Genomic DNA, 15441 nt, shown 5'->3' on the forward strand with positions numbered 1-15441 from the left:
ATTCTAATTGCAATAACGAAACCTTTAAAAGAAAAGATTTAAAAAAAAAGAATTCACAAAAACTAACTCTTTTTATACACTGTTGTAAAAGATCGCAAATTTAGGTTCATAAGCAAGTGCCGCACCCAAACATTATGCAGTTTAAAATGGTTCTTTAATTTAATATTTTAAAATATTTTAACATTCAAATGCATTGCAGAACAGTTTTTTTCTTTTTTTTCCATTTTAGGATGCATTATTATTATTTATAATTATTTGAGTTTTATAAACAATCAGCAATCAGCGTTTTTTAAGGATCCAAAAAACCGGGAGATTCATATATTCGGGATGGTGATGGTTCTGAACATCCAGCATAATTGGGTCTCTAATGTACAATGAAGAAAGAGTTTCACAAAAATTTCTTACCCTCTTTTTTGTTCTGGTACAAAAGGTATCAATCACAGTATCCGAATCTTCTGTCAAGAGGTCCACACGTACATAGGGATCACTACAAAAGCATTCAAAGATTTTTTATTAAGGCAAAGAACCAATCATTTACATAATAACAAAACAGAATGCACAGACTCAATCATTTAAAATTTTAAATGATTATGCAACAAAAAAAAAAAAAACAAAAAAAGAAGAAGAAAAAAACCCCCCGGAAGGTTTCCTTAGGGTCCTAAAAGATTATAAAGAATTAAAAGTCCTTAAAGATGGATTTTAAAAGTGAACAAATTTTCATTTGTTTACAAAGGCCAAAAAGGCAAGGGAAACACACATTTCAACTATTTTTCTAATTTCAAATGAGGTAGTTTTAATAAAAATTATAATTTCTTTTGAATTAAGTTTGGTTTCAGGGTGAAAAAAAAAGGCTAGTAAAAAAAATAAATTTTTAGTCTTCCTTTTTTTTAGGAAGGGGACGCATACTTCGGAAAAAATTTAAAAACTGATGGATAAGGTAATAAGTAGGCTTTCCTCTCATTTTGGAAAGGCATTCATTAATCAGTGGCAGTAAAACAGCTTAGTGATTGCTAAAGTGATTAATTCGGTGAGAACTTCTTTCCCAATGTCTTACATAAAGTATTAACTCTTCAAAATTGAAAGATTTTCTTTGAGATCACTAAAAAGGACAACAGTTTCATTAAACACATTGACACATGTGACTGGTGTCTAAGGGGCATTACATATACAGGGTGTCCACTTTAAAAGTGGACCAATAGCTAATTCTTAAACCATTAGAGATAAGCATATGGTTCCATTTTGAAAAAATCTTTAAATTAGCAAAAACTTGAAATTCATAAAATTTTTGTCAAAAAATAAAATTTTGAAAAAGTTACAAAATTTAACTTTTTATATAGTCCCATAATCCTAGCAATGGTATTTAGTAAAACATTCCGGACACACTAACATTTACAACCAAAAAAAAATCCCTCTTTTAGGACCAAAATTGACAGAGTTATGAAGTTTTGAAAAATCACAATTTTTGAAGCTATTGTGACGTCAGCGAGTGATCTCTTAATGGCACGTATGCGAATTGACTAAGTGTGTTAATAGGTTTAAATTTATTTTGATTCTTGTCATTAGGAATTATTTTTTTATTAGTAAGCATTATCAATGATTGAAAAGACTTTTCAAGGATTATTTATAAGCTCAAAGATCTATTTATGATTAAAAGGATTTTTCAAAAATCTTTGTTTGTCATTTTGTTTCAATGATATTTAATTTCCGTATGAGAATTTGGTTTTTAAAAAAGGTGTTGAATTTCAAATTTATGCAAAAGGTTATCACTGCATTTAAAGGTACAGTGTTCCGATAAAGGAAAAAAAAGTATATTTAAAAGAAAGGGAAAAACCGTATAAGTATTTTTATTTAAAACTTCTGTTTTTCCATTTCAGCCGGCAGACGATAATTTTGTGATACTACTTTTTTTCCCCTTTTAACAGATTTAATTTATTTTCATTTTTATTTTCAATGTGCCAAACCGTTAGTGTCTATTATTTTGTGAAATATCCTGTTTAAAAAAATAATTTTTTGTGGAAAATAGGCTATTCCATTAAGTGAGCTCGACTGTACTGGATAATTCAATGACCTAGTAAACATAGGATAATCAGTCAAATGAATAAAAAGAAAAAAAAATCACCTGACATTAAAGAAAAAAACTTTTTGAAAAAAAATCAATATAATTGTTCGATAAGTAATATTTGATTTGAAGAAAAAAAAAGAGGTTCTTAAAATAAAACGGCAAAAAAAACTTTTAATCATAAATAGACCTTTGAGCTAATAAACAGCACTCACAAAGGCATTTCAGCTATTAATAATAATTCCTGATAACAAGAATCGATTACACAATTCACCTTTTAACACACTTTGTCAGTTTGCATACCTGCCCTTAAGAGCTATCACGCTGACGTCATAAATTTTTTGAAAATAATGGTTTTTTAAAGCTTCATAACTCGGTCAATTTTGGTCGTAGAAGAGGGATTTTTTTTTAGTTGTTAATGTTAGTGTGTCCGGAATATTTTACTAAATATCATTGCTGGGACTGGAGGACTGTATAAAAAGTTAAATTTTGTAACTTTTTCAAAATTTGATTTTTTGATGAAAATTTCGTGAATTTAGAGTCCTTGCGAAATTTAAATATTTTCTCAAAATGGAATTATATACTTATCTCTAACAGTTTAGGAATTAGCTATTGGTTCACTTTAAGGGTGGGCACCCGGTATATATTACAGGGGCAGATACAGATAACCATTTTAGGGTAAGTATAGCCTTTGATGAACATTTCACTTCTTTTGAAACCTTTTAACTGTGTAAATGTAGGATACAACCATGACAAACCTTTTTTTTTTGGATCGCTAGGGTGGAAGGATTTTACACGTGGGAAACGGACAACTGTCATGTTTTTGGATTTATCTCTTTGGATATGGACTTATTTTTTACTTTTACGTTGATAACTGGAATGAATTCTGTCAAGTTGAAAATCGAATGGGTTTATTATAAATGAATCTCAAGGTAAGATAATTTTGGTTATTAGCACTGTCTGGGTACTGTCCCGTGGATGGCTAATTATTTCGGAACTTATTTTCCTAATTAGTCGAGGCGAAACCCCCAGCTTTTAATTTTAGGTTTGAGCTCTTGTTTATTGTTTATAGTTTAACATGAGGTTAATTTTCCCAATGTTACTCTATATTGCATGTACTGGAGTTTAAACACTCTCTTTTAGTTCACAGTTAAATTTTTTGGTCTTTTGACCATATTTATTGAATCCTCCACAGCTGATGAGCTCTGGATTCATACTTTGTCTTTTCCTATTAAATAGCTGTTTGCAATTTTACTTTCTCTCATTTACATAATTTGTTTAATATTTAGTATTTGGCTTGCATATTTTATATATATATATATATATATATATATATATATATATATATATATATATATATATATACAGTAAAACCTGTAAAGTTGACCACCTTTGTAAGTTGACCACCTGTCTATGTTGACCGCTTTTGTCAGGAACAGAATTTATCCTATCTTATATAATGAGGGAAAACCTCTGTAACTTGACCACCTGTCTATCTTGACCACTGATGTACACCAAATTTGGTTTGGAGTATTGTAAAAAACCCTTTGTAAGTTGACCATTTGGTTTATTTTTTAAAACTTAATGTAGCAAATTATTTTATTTTATATTATTATTTATTTTATAGCTTTCCAAGAATATTTTCGATGCCAGACTTGCATTTTACCAACTAAATAAAACAGCAGCATAACTAAACCTCCTTGTGAGTTTAACAACATGGGAAAACTACTAAACTTGTTTTTCTTTTCTTCTATTTGAGATTGCCTTTTGTACTCTCTGCTCAATGAAAACATGTGTCAGTAGAAAAGTACAAAGTATTTTTTTTCCAGTTGCAATATTTTGTGCTAAAGAGTAAAGTTACTTGCATTGCAGTATTTCTGGTGCAAGGGATTAAGAGATAGGGAATTTTCATTTTCAACTGCCTTTTTGAACTATGAAAGTCCATCTTGTTGTTCTTTGTGTTATAGTTTTACATAAAATGCCTTCAAAAAGAAAGTTAGTTGAACTTGAGATTGATAAAAAGTATGAAATATTAAAATTAATTGAAATGGGAGAAATTCAAAGAAAATTAACTGACACATATGGAAATTCTAAAACTAGAGTCTAATAAATGCGTGAAACTTTAATAAGAAATTATTTTGTTGAACAATGGTTATAAATGTATATGAGAAAAAAATAAAGCGAAAAATTTGTTATTTTTGAATAGCTATGAATTTTTAGGAACTATTAATATCAAACAAGTAACTTTTCATAAACAATAAGATATAAGATTTTTTTTTTTTTTGATCAATTTACTGAATTTTTAAAATTGCATGACACATTATACGTCATTCTGGGAAAATTATCTCTAAAAATATTTGAATAACATTTTACATTTTTGTTTCAAAGTAATGTTAAACAATGAAAGTGAGTTGAACAGAAAGAGTAAGTGTCAATTAGTCAAAAAATGAAAACATGGTGCAAGAAATGACAAAAAAAAAAAACCTTTATAAGTTGACCACCTGTCTAAGTTGACCACCAAAGTACTGCACCGCAAGTGGTCAACTTACACAGGTTTCACTGTATATATATATATATATATATATATATATATATATATATATATATATATATATATATATATATATATATATATATATATATATATTTATATATATATATATATCTGGTGTACAAATAAGTTTTAAAGGACTTTTTCCAAGTTTGATGCTTTATTCTGAAAAAATGGTTGCATGTTCATTTTTCGAAGCATTGTCCATCGTTGGCTACAACCTTTCCCCATCTTTCTGGGAATTTTCAAATACCATCTCAAAAAAATGATGCGTCTTTTGATGCAATCCACAAATTGATCCAACTTTAGAGTTCTTCAAAAAAGCGAAAGTGCTGATGCTCAAGAGCCTGCATCATCAACGAAAACAAATAGTAGTCTGAAGGAGCAATGTCATGGCTATATGGTGAGTAGGGTAGAACTTCCCATTTCAGCGTATCAAGGTATGTTTTGACCGGCTGCGCAACATGTGGCAGTGTGTTATCACATTGCAAAATTACCTTGTCATGCATCTCCTTATATTGTGCCCGTTTTTCTCGCAGTGCTCGGCTTAAACGCATTTTTTGAATTTGGCAAAGTTGTTTGGCACTAGTCTCTGTCCAATATAGCCTCCAATTTGGTATCCTCAAACTTTTGTGGCCATCTATCGGGCTCTTTGTCATTGGTATTAAAATCACCACTTAAAAACATCTGTACCAAAACTCACATGTGGAAATTGATAAAACATGTTCCCCATAAGCTGCTTGCAACATTCGATGGACTTCAGCTGCACTTTTCTTCAAATGGAAGCAGAAAAGTAAACTTTCTCGCAAATTGTGTTTTGTTGGCACAAAAGACGACAGATGGAGAAGACACAAAAACTGTTATTTAAACTTCAGCAAAATTTCATACTGAAAATGAAAGCTTAACGATGCAGTTATAAAATGAAGTTAGTTCCAACATTGTCTGTTTCGATTTAATACTACTGACACCGTCTCTTGAAAATTCTTTAAAACTTATTTATACACCAGATATATATTTATTCATATTAATAAAATCTCACTTTTACAAAAGAGTCAATCTGGACTGTTTTCTAAAGAAAATTTAAAAGTCCATGATATTTAAACTTTTAAATACAGTTGGCTCTCTGTTTAACAATGCTCTATTTAATGATTTTCTCTATTTAAAGACTACTTTTCACTTAAGGACGATTTTTCATGGTCCTTTGAAAGTCATTAAATAGAGAGCACACTGTAGATCATAAGTAGGAAAGTTTTCATACAGTGTAATAAGAAATAACTTGGACACATGTTATAAATTATAATAATTTTAATGCTAATGAAAATATTACGACCAAACTTCAAAATAAATATTAATACGTCTAATATAGCTACAAATTTTTAAAGTGGCTACCTTTAGACTTAATACAGAGCTTACATGTCACAAAATTTTTGGATATGGGAGACAACACCCTTTCTGAGATTTTATCCCATTCCTTGCATAAAGATTTTTTTAGAGATGCCAAAGTTTTGAGGTTTAGCACACACCCTTGTCTCCAAAATGGAACAAACAGAATAATCCATTGGGTTCAAATCTGGGGAATACGGTCGCCATTCTTGAGCTTCAATGAAGTCCCAAAAATGTGTCTTGCACCAATCTTGGGTGCTTTTAGCTCTGTTTGCAGACGTGGAATCCTATTGGAAGGCCCATCTTTTGTTTCGAAAGTACTTTTGCGACCAAGGTCTTCCAAAATGAATTTGTGATATGTTTCTTGATTAATATTCAACAAGGCAAGGATCAACAAAAACAAGTGGTATTTTCCCACTAGCATACATCCCACTGTGAAAATGGTAGGTGTGGGGGGACTTCGGGATATCAAGCATATATCCCACCCCAAATCATTACAGATTCGGGTTGTTGACGCCGTTTAACAATGCTAGAAAGTCTTGGAGACAAGGCGTGAGCTAAACCTTATATAACTTTGGCATCCCTAAAGAAAGCCTTATGCAAGGAATGGGATAAAATATCAGAAAGTGAGTTGCTGTCCATAGATGAAAATTTTAGCAACACATTTAAAGCTCTGTATTAATGCTAAAGGTAGTCACTTTGAAAATTTGTGAATATATTAGACAAAACAATGTATTCTTACCTATTTTAAAGTTTGGTAATGATATTTTCATTAGCATTAAAATTATAATGTATCATGTGTGTCCGAATTATTTCTTGTCACCTTGTAAAAGGTGAATTTACAAACGCAAAAGTAAATACCTTGCACCAAAGATATCTTTTTTTGCTAAATTGTGACCAGCTATGATCTTCAACCGTAGGGATTTAGATAGCGCTTCATCCTTAAAAGAGGGGGGAAAGAAAAAAATATTAGAAAACTTGAAAAAATAAACAGCAATAAAAAGAAATCTTTAAAAAATACAGCGCTATACTCTTGTAATATTATGACCTTGATACTGAAAAATAAATTCAAAAATATATTCATTATTTTTTAGCAACTGCTGTTGATCATTGATTCAAACTGTCATTTTTTACAGAAAATAAACACATGCTGTTAAAAAATGCTTAAAGCTTACGACTGTGCATTGCGCAACCTATGCTTTCTAGATAAATCCGTAGAACAAAATTCATCAAAAAAAAGAAAAGAAAGAAAAGAAAAACACAAAGTGAAAACTCATTTGATGCTAGAGTAGATGATCCATAAGAAAAGACAATAGAAAAAAAATCTGTAATTTTTCTGGCAATACTTTTCTCCATCACTTTTTGAATTTCATATTTAGGGAATAAACTGTGATAAAACGGAATTTTTTTTCTTGGTAATTCACCCATCTTTTGCTTTTCCAACCAAAGCATCCTAATTAACCTTAAAAATCTCATTATAGCATCAATGTTTAAGCGGATCTTTCTTATGTCAGTACCTTTTTGTTAACGAGAAAAACCTCTTCAAGGGATGATAACAAACTCAGAAAAAGCCAAAATGACTAAAATGACTTTCATTACTAAAAAATATAAATATTTGTACTTAGAAAAGCTGAGTATTTATTATTGTAAAAACATTTTTAGCTGACATGCACAACATCTTTGTGTGAATGCATAACATCGTTGTGCGAATAAACAAAAAAAATTTTTTGAGTACCTTAACCAGTGGTTGGAATTAGCAATGCTAACGTAGTAGCTTCATTTTTTAGTGTAGCGCAATACTTTTTTTAAAAAGGTAGTATAGCGAATAGTTCTATACAAAAAAAAAAAAGTAGTTGGTAGTGATTTCTAAAAACAACTTTTTATAAAGTTTCACCAAAAAAAAACGCATTTTCAAAAAACTGTTGCAAGTCTTACACAAGTGAAACTTGCACCAATCAGATTCGTAAGACTGAAAAATATGAGCTGACCTCAGTCATATATAATTTTGACGCCCTATGTTCTGTTTGACGCCATTAGTTTGTTTAACATCAAAACTTTTACATTTCCCCGATGATAGAGCATGGTTTAGAAAGGAAAGAATCAGCGATAACTGTTAAGTTAGTACTGCGTTTGTGTTTTCTAACAGCAGAGAATGTCCTGTGGATGAACATTTTAGATACTACCAATGAGATGATTGAGCTAATATCGACCCAATATGAAAGCTACTGTAAATGTTATAGAAGAGGATGATATTGAGCTGCCCTGGCCGGTGAACAATAAAGATTATAGTGTCATAGAATAATGGAAATTTTTCCGTTTTATGCAAACTTTGCCAGTTAAGCAAAAAGCTTTGGGTATCAATGTCATCCGCAAGTTGAATCTCAACTTATGCGAAAGATGTGTTTCAAGACTCCTCAGCTAGGTTGAAATTTCACATTGTGGAAAAGAGTTTCTATGCGATTTTTTACAAACATACCAATTATGTTGGACAGTGTAACACACCCCTTAAACTGTTTTCCCCTCAAATCCCTCAAAATGTTAGCCTATTTCTTAATTTCACACAGGGGTGGCCTGGCCTGCCAGAACACCAGGACGTGTCCCGGTGCACCCTTCACCAAAGTGCCTCCACCAGAAAAAGGGGAGAATTTTTATTTATTTATTTTTGCAGTAATTTACAAAAAAAAAAATAAATAAAAAAATAAAAGAGCCTGATAGAGCCATAAAACCTCTACAGGGGCGCCGCCAAAATTTTACAATAACGTTGCAAATAATTAGGTACTTGAATCATGAAACCTTTCAATGTTTCACGGCACCCTCAGATGGCAAAATCTGCACTAGAGATTCGGCTCTATAACACTGTATTTAGAAGAATGTTCCCAGGTTACTGTCAGTGCTTTTGGACGCATTAATGTATTAGGGTCGAGTTTTAGTAAGGCTCCAGGTTAATGATTCCCAAAATGTGTACCTCCTCGGGGAGCCATGAAGCCTCCACAGGCATCCTGCAAAATTTTGCAATAAGGTCACAAATATTTAGGGATTTAATAATAATGAAATGTTTCAATATTTTTGTGTGAAATCGTGCTTTAGATTTTGACCAGACAACTTGTCTGGTCAGTGCTTTTTCTATATTAGCTACCAGTTTGGCACTCTTGGCTTCCTTAAGAAGTTTTCACCTCCAGTTCAGTCACTTCCTATGCTGGGCTGATGAGTGGTAATAAAAACGAAACTGCAGCCCTCAGCTGGAATTGACTGAGTTGGTGGTGTATTTCTGCCTTAGCCCTGGCTGTAGGGCAGTAACTAACTGAACATTTTTAGTTATGTTTCATATTTCGGATAATCCTCATATATGTAATCGTAAATGATCGTGAAACGCTCGTGACGTCACAAACTATGAACTCCTTCCACGGCATGATATTTTCATAATATTTTTTGGCATGTTTGACATGCAGGGAAATGTTATTTCAAGAAGGCTGAACTGGATCCGGTCACTTAACTGTTTCATTGGTAAGACTCATTTAAGGAGGATAAAGAAACGAAAAAGAGATCAACAATGAACGCAATCAACTGGAGTTTAGCATTAATCCACTGGAATTAGGGTTGAACTGTCAACTATCAAATTATCACTAAACAGGGAATTGCTTCATTCTAATGTGGAAGCAATTTTCACCTGTCATATCTTGACGGGCGATTTTTTAGTTATTAATATTTGATTATAAATACTAGTAGCGTTTGGAATATTTTTCCTGTTTCTTAATTACAGTCAAACCATGATATCTTGCACCTCCTTATCTCGAAACCCTTGATGTCTGGAAACAAAAATTTTCCCCAGCATTTTCTATAAAAATCCCTATGTATTTTCCATAGTTATCTCGAAATTTATTTTTCGAAACCCTTGATATTTCGAAATTTTTGCACAGAAGCAAGTTTCAATTGTCGTTTTGCTTTGGCAATTTTTGTAGTAAAACGAGTTCCAGAGACAATTGCTTAACTTTTTTCATCCCTTTTCTTAGAAATTTTGTGAATAGGATCCCCTATTCACGGGGGCAAGATAATAGGGGAGTGTTGGCAGAAAAGGGGTGCAGTGTTTATCCCAGAGTTTAGAATCTTTGCATTTCTCTCGAACCTGTTGTCCACTTTGAGGAAAGGGGTTCGATTTTTCGTCCATCAGTTTTCAAGCGAACACGGAAAATGTGTTCCTCATTTTCATCATTCAGCTTTTTTAACTCCTACAAAATGGCTGCTGACAACTTTTTGAATGAGAGGGGTTACTGGTTAAAGATAAAATGAGAATTTTTAAATTTTTAGGTGAAAAAACCAAGTTGAAATTGTTGTTCATTTCAAAATCTCATCCTGTGCACTTTCGACAGTTAGAAAATTTCAAATCTAGTGAAATATTGAAGACTACTTTATTGATTGTAATTCAAAGTTGTCCCATAGTACATACATAAATGCATATAGCGTACGTGTTTGTAAATGTGAGAGTTACTAGTGTAATTTTTTAAAAACCTTAATAACTGGAAAACTCAATATCTTGACATTTTTCTCTGTCCCGAGAGATTTGAGATAGAGGTTGTACTGTATTTCTTTTTTACTGATTGAGTGTTGATATATAAACATAAAAAAAGTCTATTATAAAATATTGTAAGTTTTTGAGGTTATTTGGTAAAATTGAGAAATGCTTTTATTTCATTTGATCAGTAGTGTAAGAAAAGAGATGGTGTCCAGGTTGGGACCCTTAGCTTGAAGCTAAAAACAAATTAATTCCTACAAAATATAAGTTCTTACAAAATTAACTCCTATAATGAAAATTTAAGTTTTTCTCTTTTGTTTAAAAGATGTTTTTCATCATCTAAATCAATTTTATGTTTATGTATGTCAATGTAAAATTTAAATCAAATTATGACTGCTTCTATTTACATTTTCAAGTAGCCAAATTGCACTTCTTAAAAAATGAAATACTCACTGTCAGAAAAGGATTAAAAATTTGAAGATTGATTTCTTTCAACTTTAAATCCTTTTTTTGCAGCGAATATTCGTAAAACATGTTTGGATTGACGAATTGTCTCAGTAAAGGAAAGAAAGAATAAATAATTATTGGTAATATTCCATATTCAAATGAGCCAGTTTATTGATCTAAATCAATTTTTGAATTTTTTCATTCAATTCTCAAACAGAGTGTACATGCTTTTTATTTTTTTTTTAAAGTAGCGAAGTAGTGATTACATTTCAAAAGTAGTTTGTAGTTGCTACATTTTGAAAAAAGTAGTTGTAATTAACTAGATTTCTAGTAATGAAATTGTAGTTTGCTACAAAAAAAACGTAGTTTTTCCAACCACTGCCTTCAACTAGTGTGTATAGTAAAAGAATTTTTCTGAAACTGGACAGATTAATAGCAATGAAAAAAGCAATATGTCTCCAGAAAATGTCGAGCGATTAGTGTTTTGCACTGCACTTGAAAATATAATGCTTCTGATAATTAAAATATTTTCATAGCACTTTTGTTTTGTTCTTTCTTTTCCTAAATATTTCTTTACATAAAGTCACAACCACTTTCTTACCATTAAAAAAATTATTTAATTTTACAAAGCCCAATAGTGTTAAAAATAAAGAATCTCACATTCAAACATACCAAAGTTTCTTAAAATATAATTACAAATAAGAATTTCTTCAAGTAATTTTCTGCTATTTTAATTTCTTTAGTAATTGATCAACTGATAATAATAGTAACACCATAATTAAATATCTGAATGTTTTTTCTTCAATTGTACTTTGAATGCAATAATGTAAGTAACTAATTTTAATTAATTATTTATTATGGTTCTAGGGGGAAAGTGGGGTAGGTGTGAAATATTAGCCTATCAATTTCTCAGCATAAAAATGCCCCCATGATTAAATAGTTTTTTTTTTTTTTTGCTGTGTTTTTTTTTTCTTTTAATTTTTGAAATTTTTAAAAAATACATTTCTTTACTTTCCCATGGTATTTTTAAAAAATGTCTTCAATTGTTTACATCTGCCCCTATAGGTGGGCACTTGTGATCAAGCTTGGAACACATATGACAGGACAACAAATGCAAGTATCATCTTTCAAAGAAAAACTCTTATATCTGTGAACTGTATATGTATTCTAACAATTACATTGAAGGGTTTGTAACTTACACTGTGTCAGTTTGAATTGTACAGTAACTATGTCAATAAGAAAACATTTTTCCATGCATATATCTCTGCTCGTTGTCAAAATTTTAAAGTAGTGTAGCTTATTCTGATCTCTGGATAGATACGAAAAAACTTATGAAGTATGTATGTATGACTTTAGTAAAGATTACTCTTAAAGTATATTGTTTTTAAGCTTCAGACAGATGATTATGATAATGTATTTTTTAGTGATTTTAAACTTCACTGTTTTTTATTAAATTAAAATCATTTGACTTTTTATTTCCTGTTTGCTGTCTAAACACTAAACTGCTAACCAAATTGTTTAGTAACAAAAAAAGAAAAAAAGAAAAGAATAAAATCAATATTTAATATAAATAATAATTAGCAATAAATTCCCAAATTGACAATAAAAAAATAATAATTGTAAATATTTACACATTTGTTTAACTCTTATAATGTCCTACACTAATATTAATATCACAGAGACAATATGGGATCTGTTCACATGTGCTCCTAGATGTTGTGCTCACAAGTGCCCCATCACCTACCATAGAACAAACTTGCAAAAATAAACAATTCTTAATTAAATTTTAAAAATATTTAACATTCATGAATTTACTAGAAATAGGTCTGAGGAACTAAATTATACTCAATACATTTTCATAAGCCATTTTATATTGAAATACTTCAAATATCCATTGAAAATAACATTAAATAAAACATCCAACAGAAATTAAACTTTGAAAATTAATCGAAGGTTTTTCCCTTTTTTTTAACTTTCCTTTTTCTTTAATATCAGTGAACTCTTTAAAAAGATTACTAGTCTTAAGAGAGTTAATGATTTTGCGAAAAATTAATATATTTTTAAACAAAAAAAAATAACTAGATTCATTCTAGATGCTCTGTATGTACGTACAAAATTACTTCAATTTATCTGCAAATTGAAACCTTTAACCAAAATTAACCCACTACAAAAAACTCAGTTTAGATTAAACAAACAAAAATCTATAAAAGTTGACTTCAAATGAAAACAGGTGGGTGTTACTTCAACACTATATCTTCATGCCCTACTTCAAATTCATCATCATTGTTGAAAGCAAATTTCGAACATCGATGACAAGGCACCGTTTTGAGGTACTTCACATTGTAAGAAGACTCGGGTGTGAGCCAAGGAGACTAAAAATTGCTGTCTGTGGGTTCACATGGTTGTGTGTGCTTGGGTACAAAGGTATGCTATTTTGGTTTTGCAAGGCAGTCACATTGACAGGACCAGTTTTACAACATTAAAAATCAGAAACAAAACCTTCAAAATATAGGGAACAATGATACCTACAACAAAAATGAATAATACAATCCACAAAAAAGAAATTGGTCTTTTTTTTTTACTTAGATCCTACTAAAACAGAAAAAATGTGATAGAATCTTCAATGTTCGTTTGATGGCGTTGAAACTTTCTGGGGGTAATGAAGAGGGCTGTGACACACACGTTGAACCCCAATTAGGATCTCTCGATGATACCCGGAATTTCCAGACCGACGTCCGTAGGTATAACTGTCTGTGGGTACAGCAGCTTCCCCTATTGTTTTTCGGTTTTTTTACGCAATTTTCGGTTAATTTTAAGCAAAAGACCTGCTATTTTAAAGTTGTTTAACCAAGTAGAAGGACAGTTTGTTTGCTTGTCGTGCATCGGCAAACAGTATTTGATGCAGTATGCCTCTTTAAGTGGCTTGGAAAAAATAATCGATGTCCGGAAAGTGTACAAAAACGAACAATGAACATTTTCAGTTAATCGACAGGTTATCCAAAAGTGAGTTTAATGAAATCCTTGGGTTTCCATGAGAGAAGTTGTTTGTAAGATGGGGATTTTGTGATCGATAAGTGTGACTAAGGGCAAAAACAGCTCAAACAGAAGTTTTACGAGTTCCAAAAGTTCAGACAATTGTATAACTCCAAAGATACCGGAAATGTTTGAGACAGGCCGCAAGTCCACGCCGGAAGAGATACCTCTCACTGATTTATCATTTAACCAGCTCATAACCCACAGAACAATAGGATTTAGTCTGTAGACACTCCAAGCACCTTAGAAAATATTAAACATCGCAAAAATCCAAAGTCAGGATTTGTCTGTGATAAAATCAGCACTAGCAACAAAAAATCTTTGGTTTGGATGAGAGCCATAAAATGAATCAAAAAGGTACCAGAAGGACATTTTAGAAGCTGTTGTACTTCTGTGAACTTAAGAGCACTTCAGCACAGTAATGTAGACGGGATATTTCAATTTGACTTCACACTAGTTCATATGACCAAAAAGACAAGAGTGGTGCAAGGCGCAGTGTTTTTGTCATGATATCTTCTTTAGAGTGGATGCTCTACTCGCTAGACCTTAATTCTATTTCTTATACTGTATGGCTTGTTTTAGACTGAAAGGTCTATCCTAAACTACACATAAGTTTAGACTCTAAAACCAATTGCTTTTATAGGGAATACGATTGATTAAATGCCTTGCGGCCCTTGAATGAAAATTTCAATAACCGGTTGCACCTCTGTATTACTTCAAAAGGTGGCCAGTTTGAAACCAATTAATTTATTGATTGCTAAAGGTCTTTTCATATTATTATTATTATTATTATTTTGTGTTTTGTTAATTTATTTATTTTTAATAAAGTTACATGGAAAATTTCTTGCTCAGGTTTTTTTGCCGCACCCTGTACATTTGGTTCACACAGTCAGCAGAAACAGTTTTCTGATTAAATTCATGCATGTCTGTTTTGTAAAGGAAAATAAATTCTTCACTAAGGATATTGCTTTATTTATTTATTTCATTTATTTTTTTATTTTTTTTACAAAAAGAATTAAATGTTTTTTGATCTATATGAAAATTATATTATCAAAGAACAACTTGCATTATCAGAGTTAGACAGTATTTTAAAATACGAGGAGGTGTGGGGGGAGAAAATTGTATCAGAAATTAAGTATGAGAAATTACTATTCACTTTTTGCTGAAAATTTTAATTAAAACTTCCTGAAAAGTTGAAAAAAATCATTTTTTCAATTTTTCTGGAGGGGAAATAAACCCCTTTGGAAAAAAACGATTTTATTCCGTTTCTTCCGAAATTTTCCAGTTTTTTCCCGACTGTTCTCATCTCTAGCCCACACAGTAGTAGTTACTTTACTTGCATGAGCAGAAGCAAGTCTCAAACAAAACGAAAATTATCACTTTCCACTCTATGTTTATAATTAATTGTAATAGTTAATAATGTTCTAAAAATGTTACTTTAAATGTATCTTTTTAGAC

General features: G+C 31.1%; 1 protein-coding gene across 1 annotated transcript in view; it reads right to left on the reverse strand.

The window, feature by feature from the left end:
- LOC129231722 (E3 ubiquitin-protein ligase NEDD4-like) overlaps positions 1-15441 on the reverse strand; it is a 93492-nt gene that overhangs the window by 57893 nt on the left and 20158 nt on the right. The window contains exons 2-3 of the mRNA XM_054866087.1: positions 6855-6934; positions 406-487 (exon numbers count right to left, since the gene is read on the reverse strand). Coding sequence (XP_054722062.1) covers positions 406-487; positions 6855-6934 — 162 coding nt within the window. The remainder of the gene's footprint in view (positions 1-405; positions 488-6854; positions 6935-15441) is intronic.

This window comes from Uloborus diversus, chromosome 1 (genome assembly GCF_026930045.1).
Source record: "Uloborus diversus isolate 005 chromosome 1, Udiv.v.3.1, whole genome shotgun sequence".
Classification (NCBI taxonomy): Eukaryota; Metazoa; Arthropoda; class Arachnida; order Araneae; family Uloboridae; genus Uloborus; species Uloborus diversus.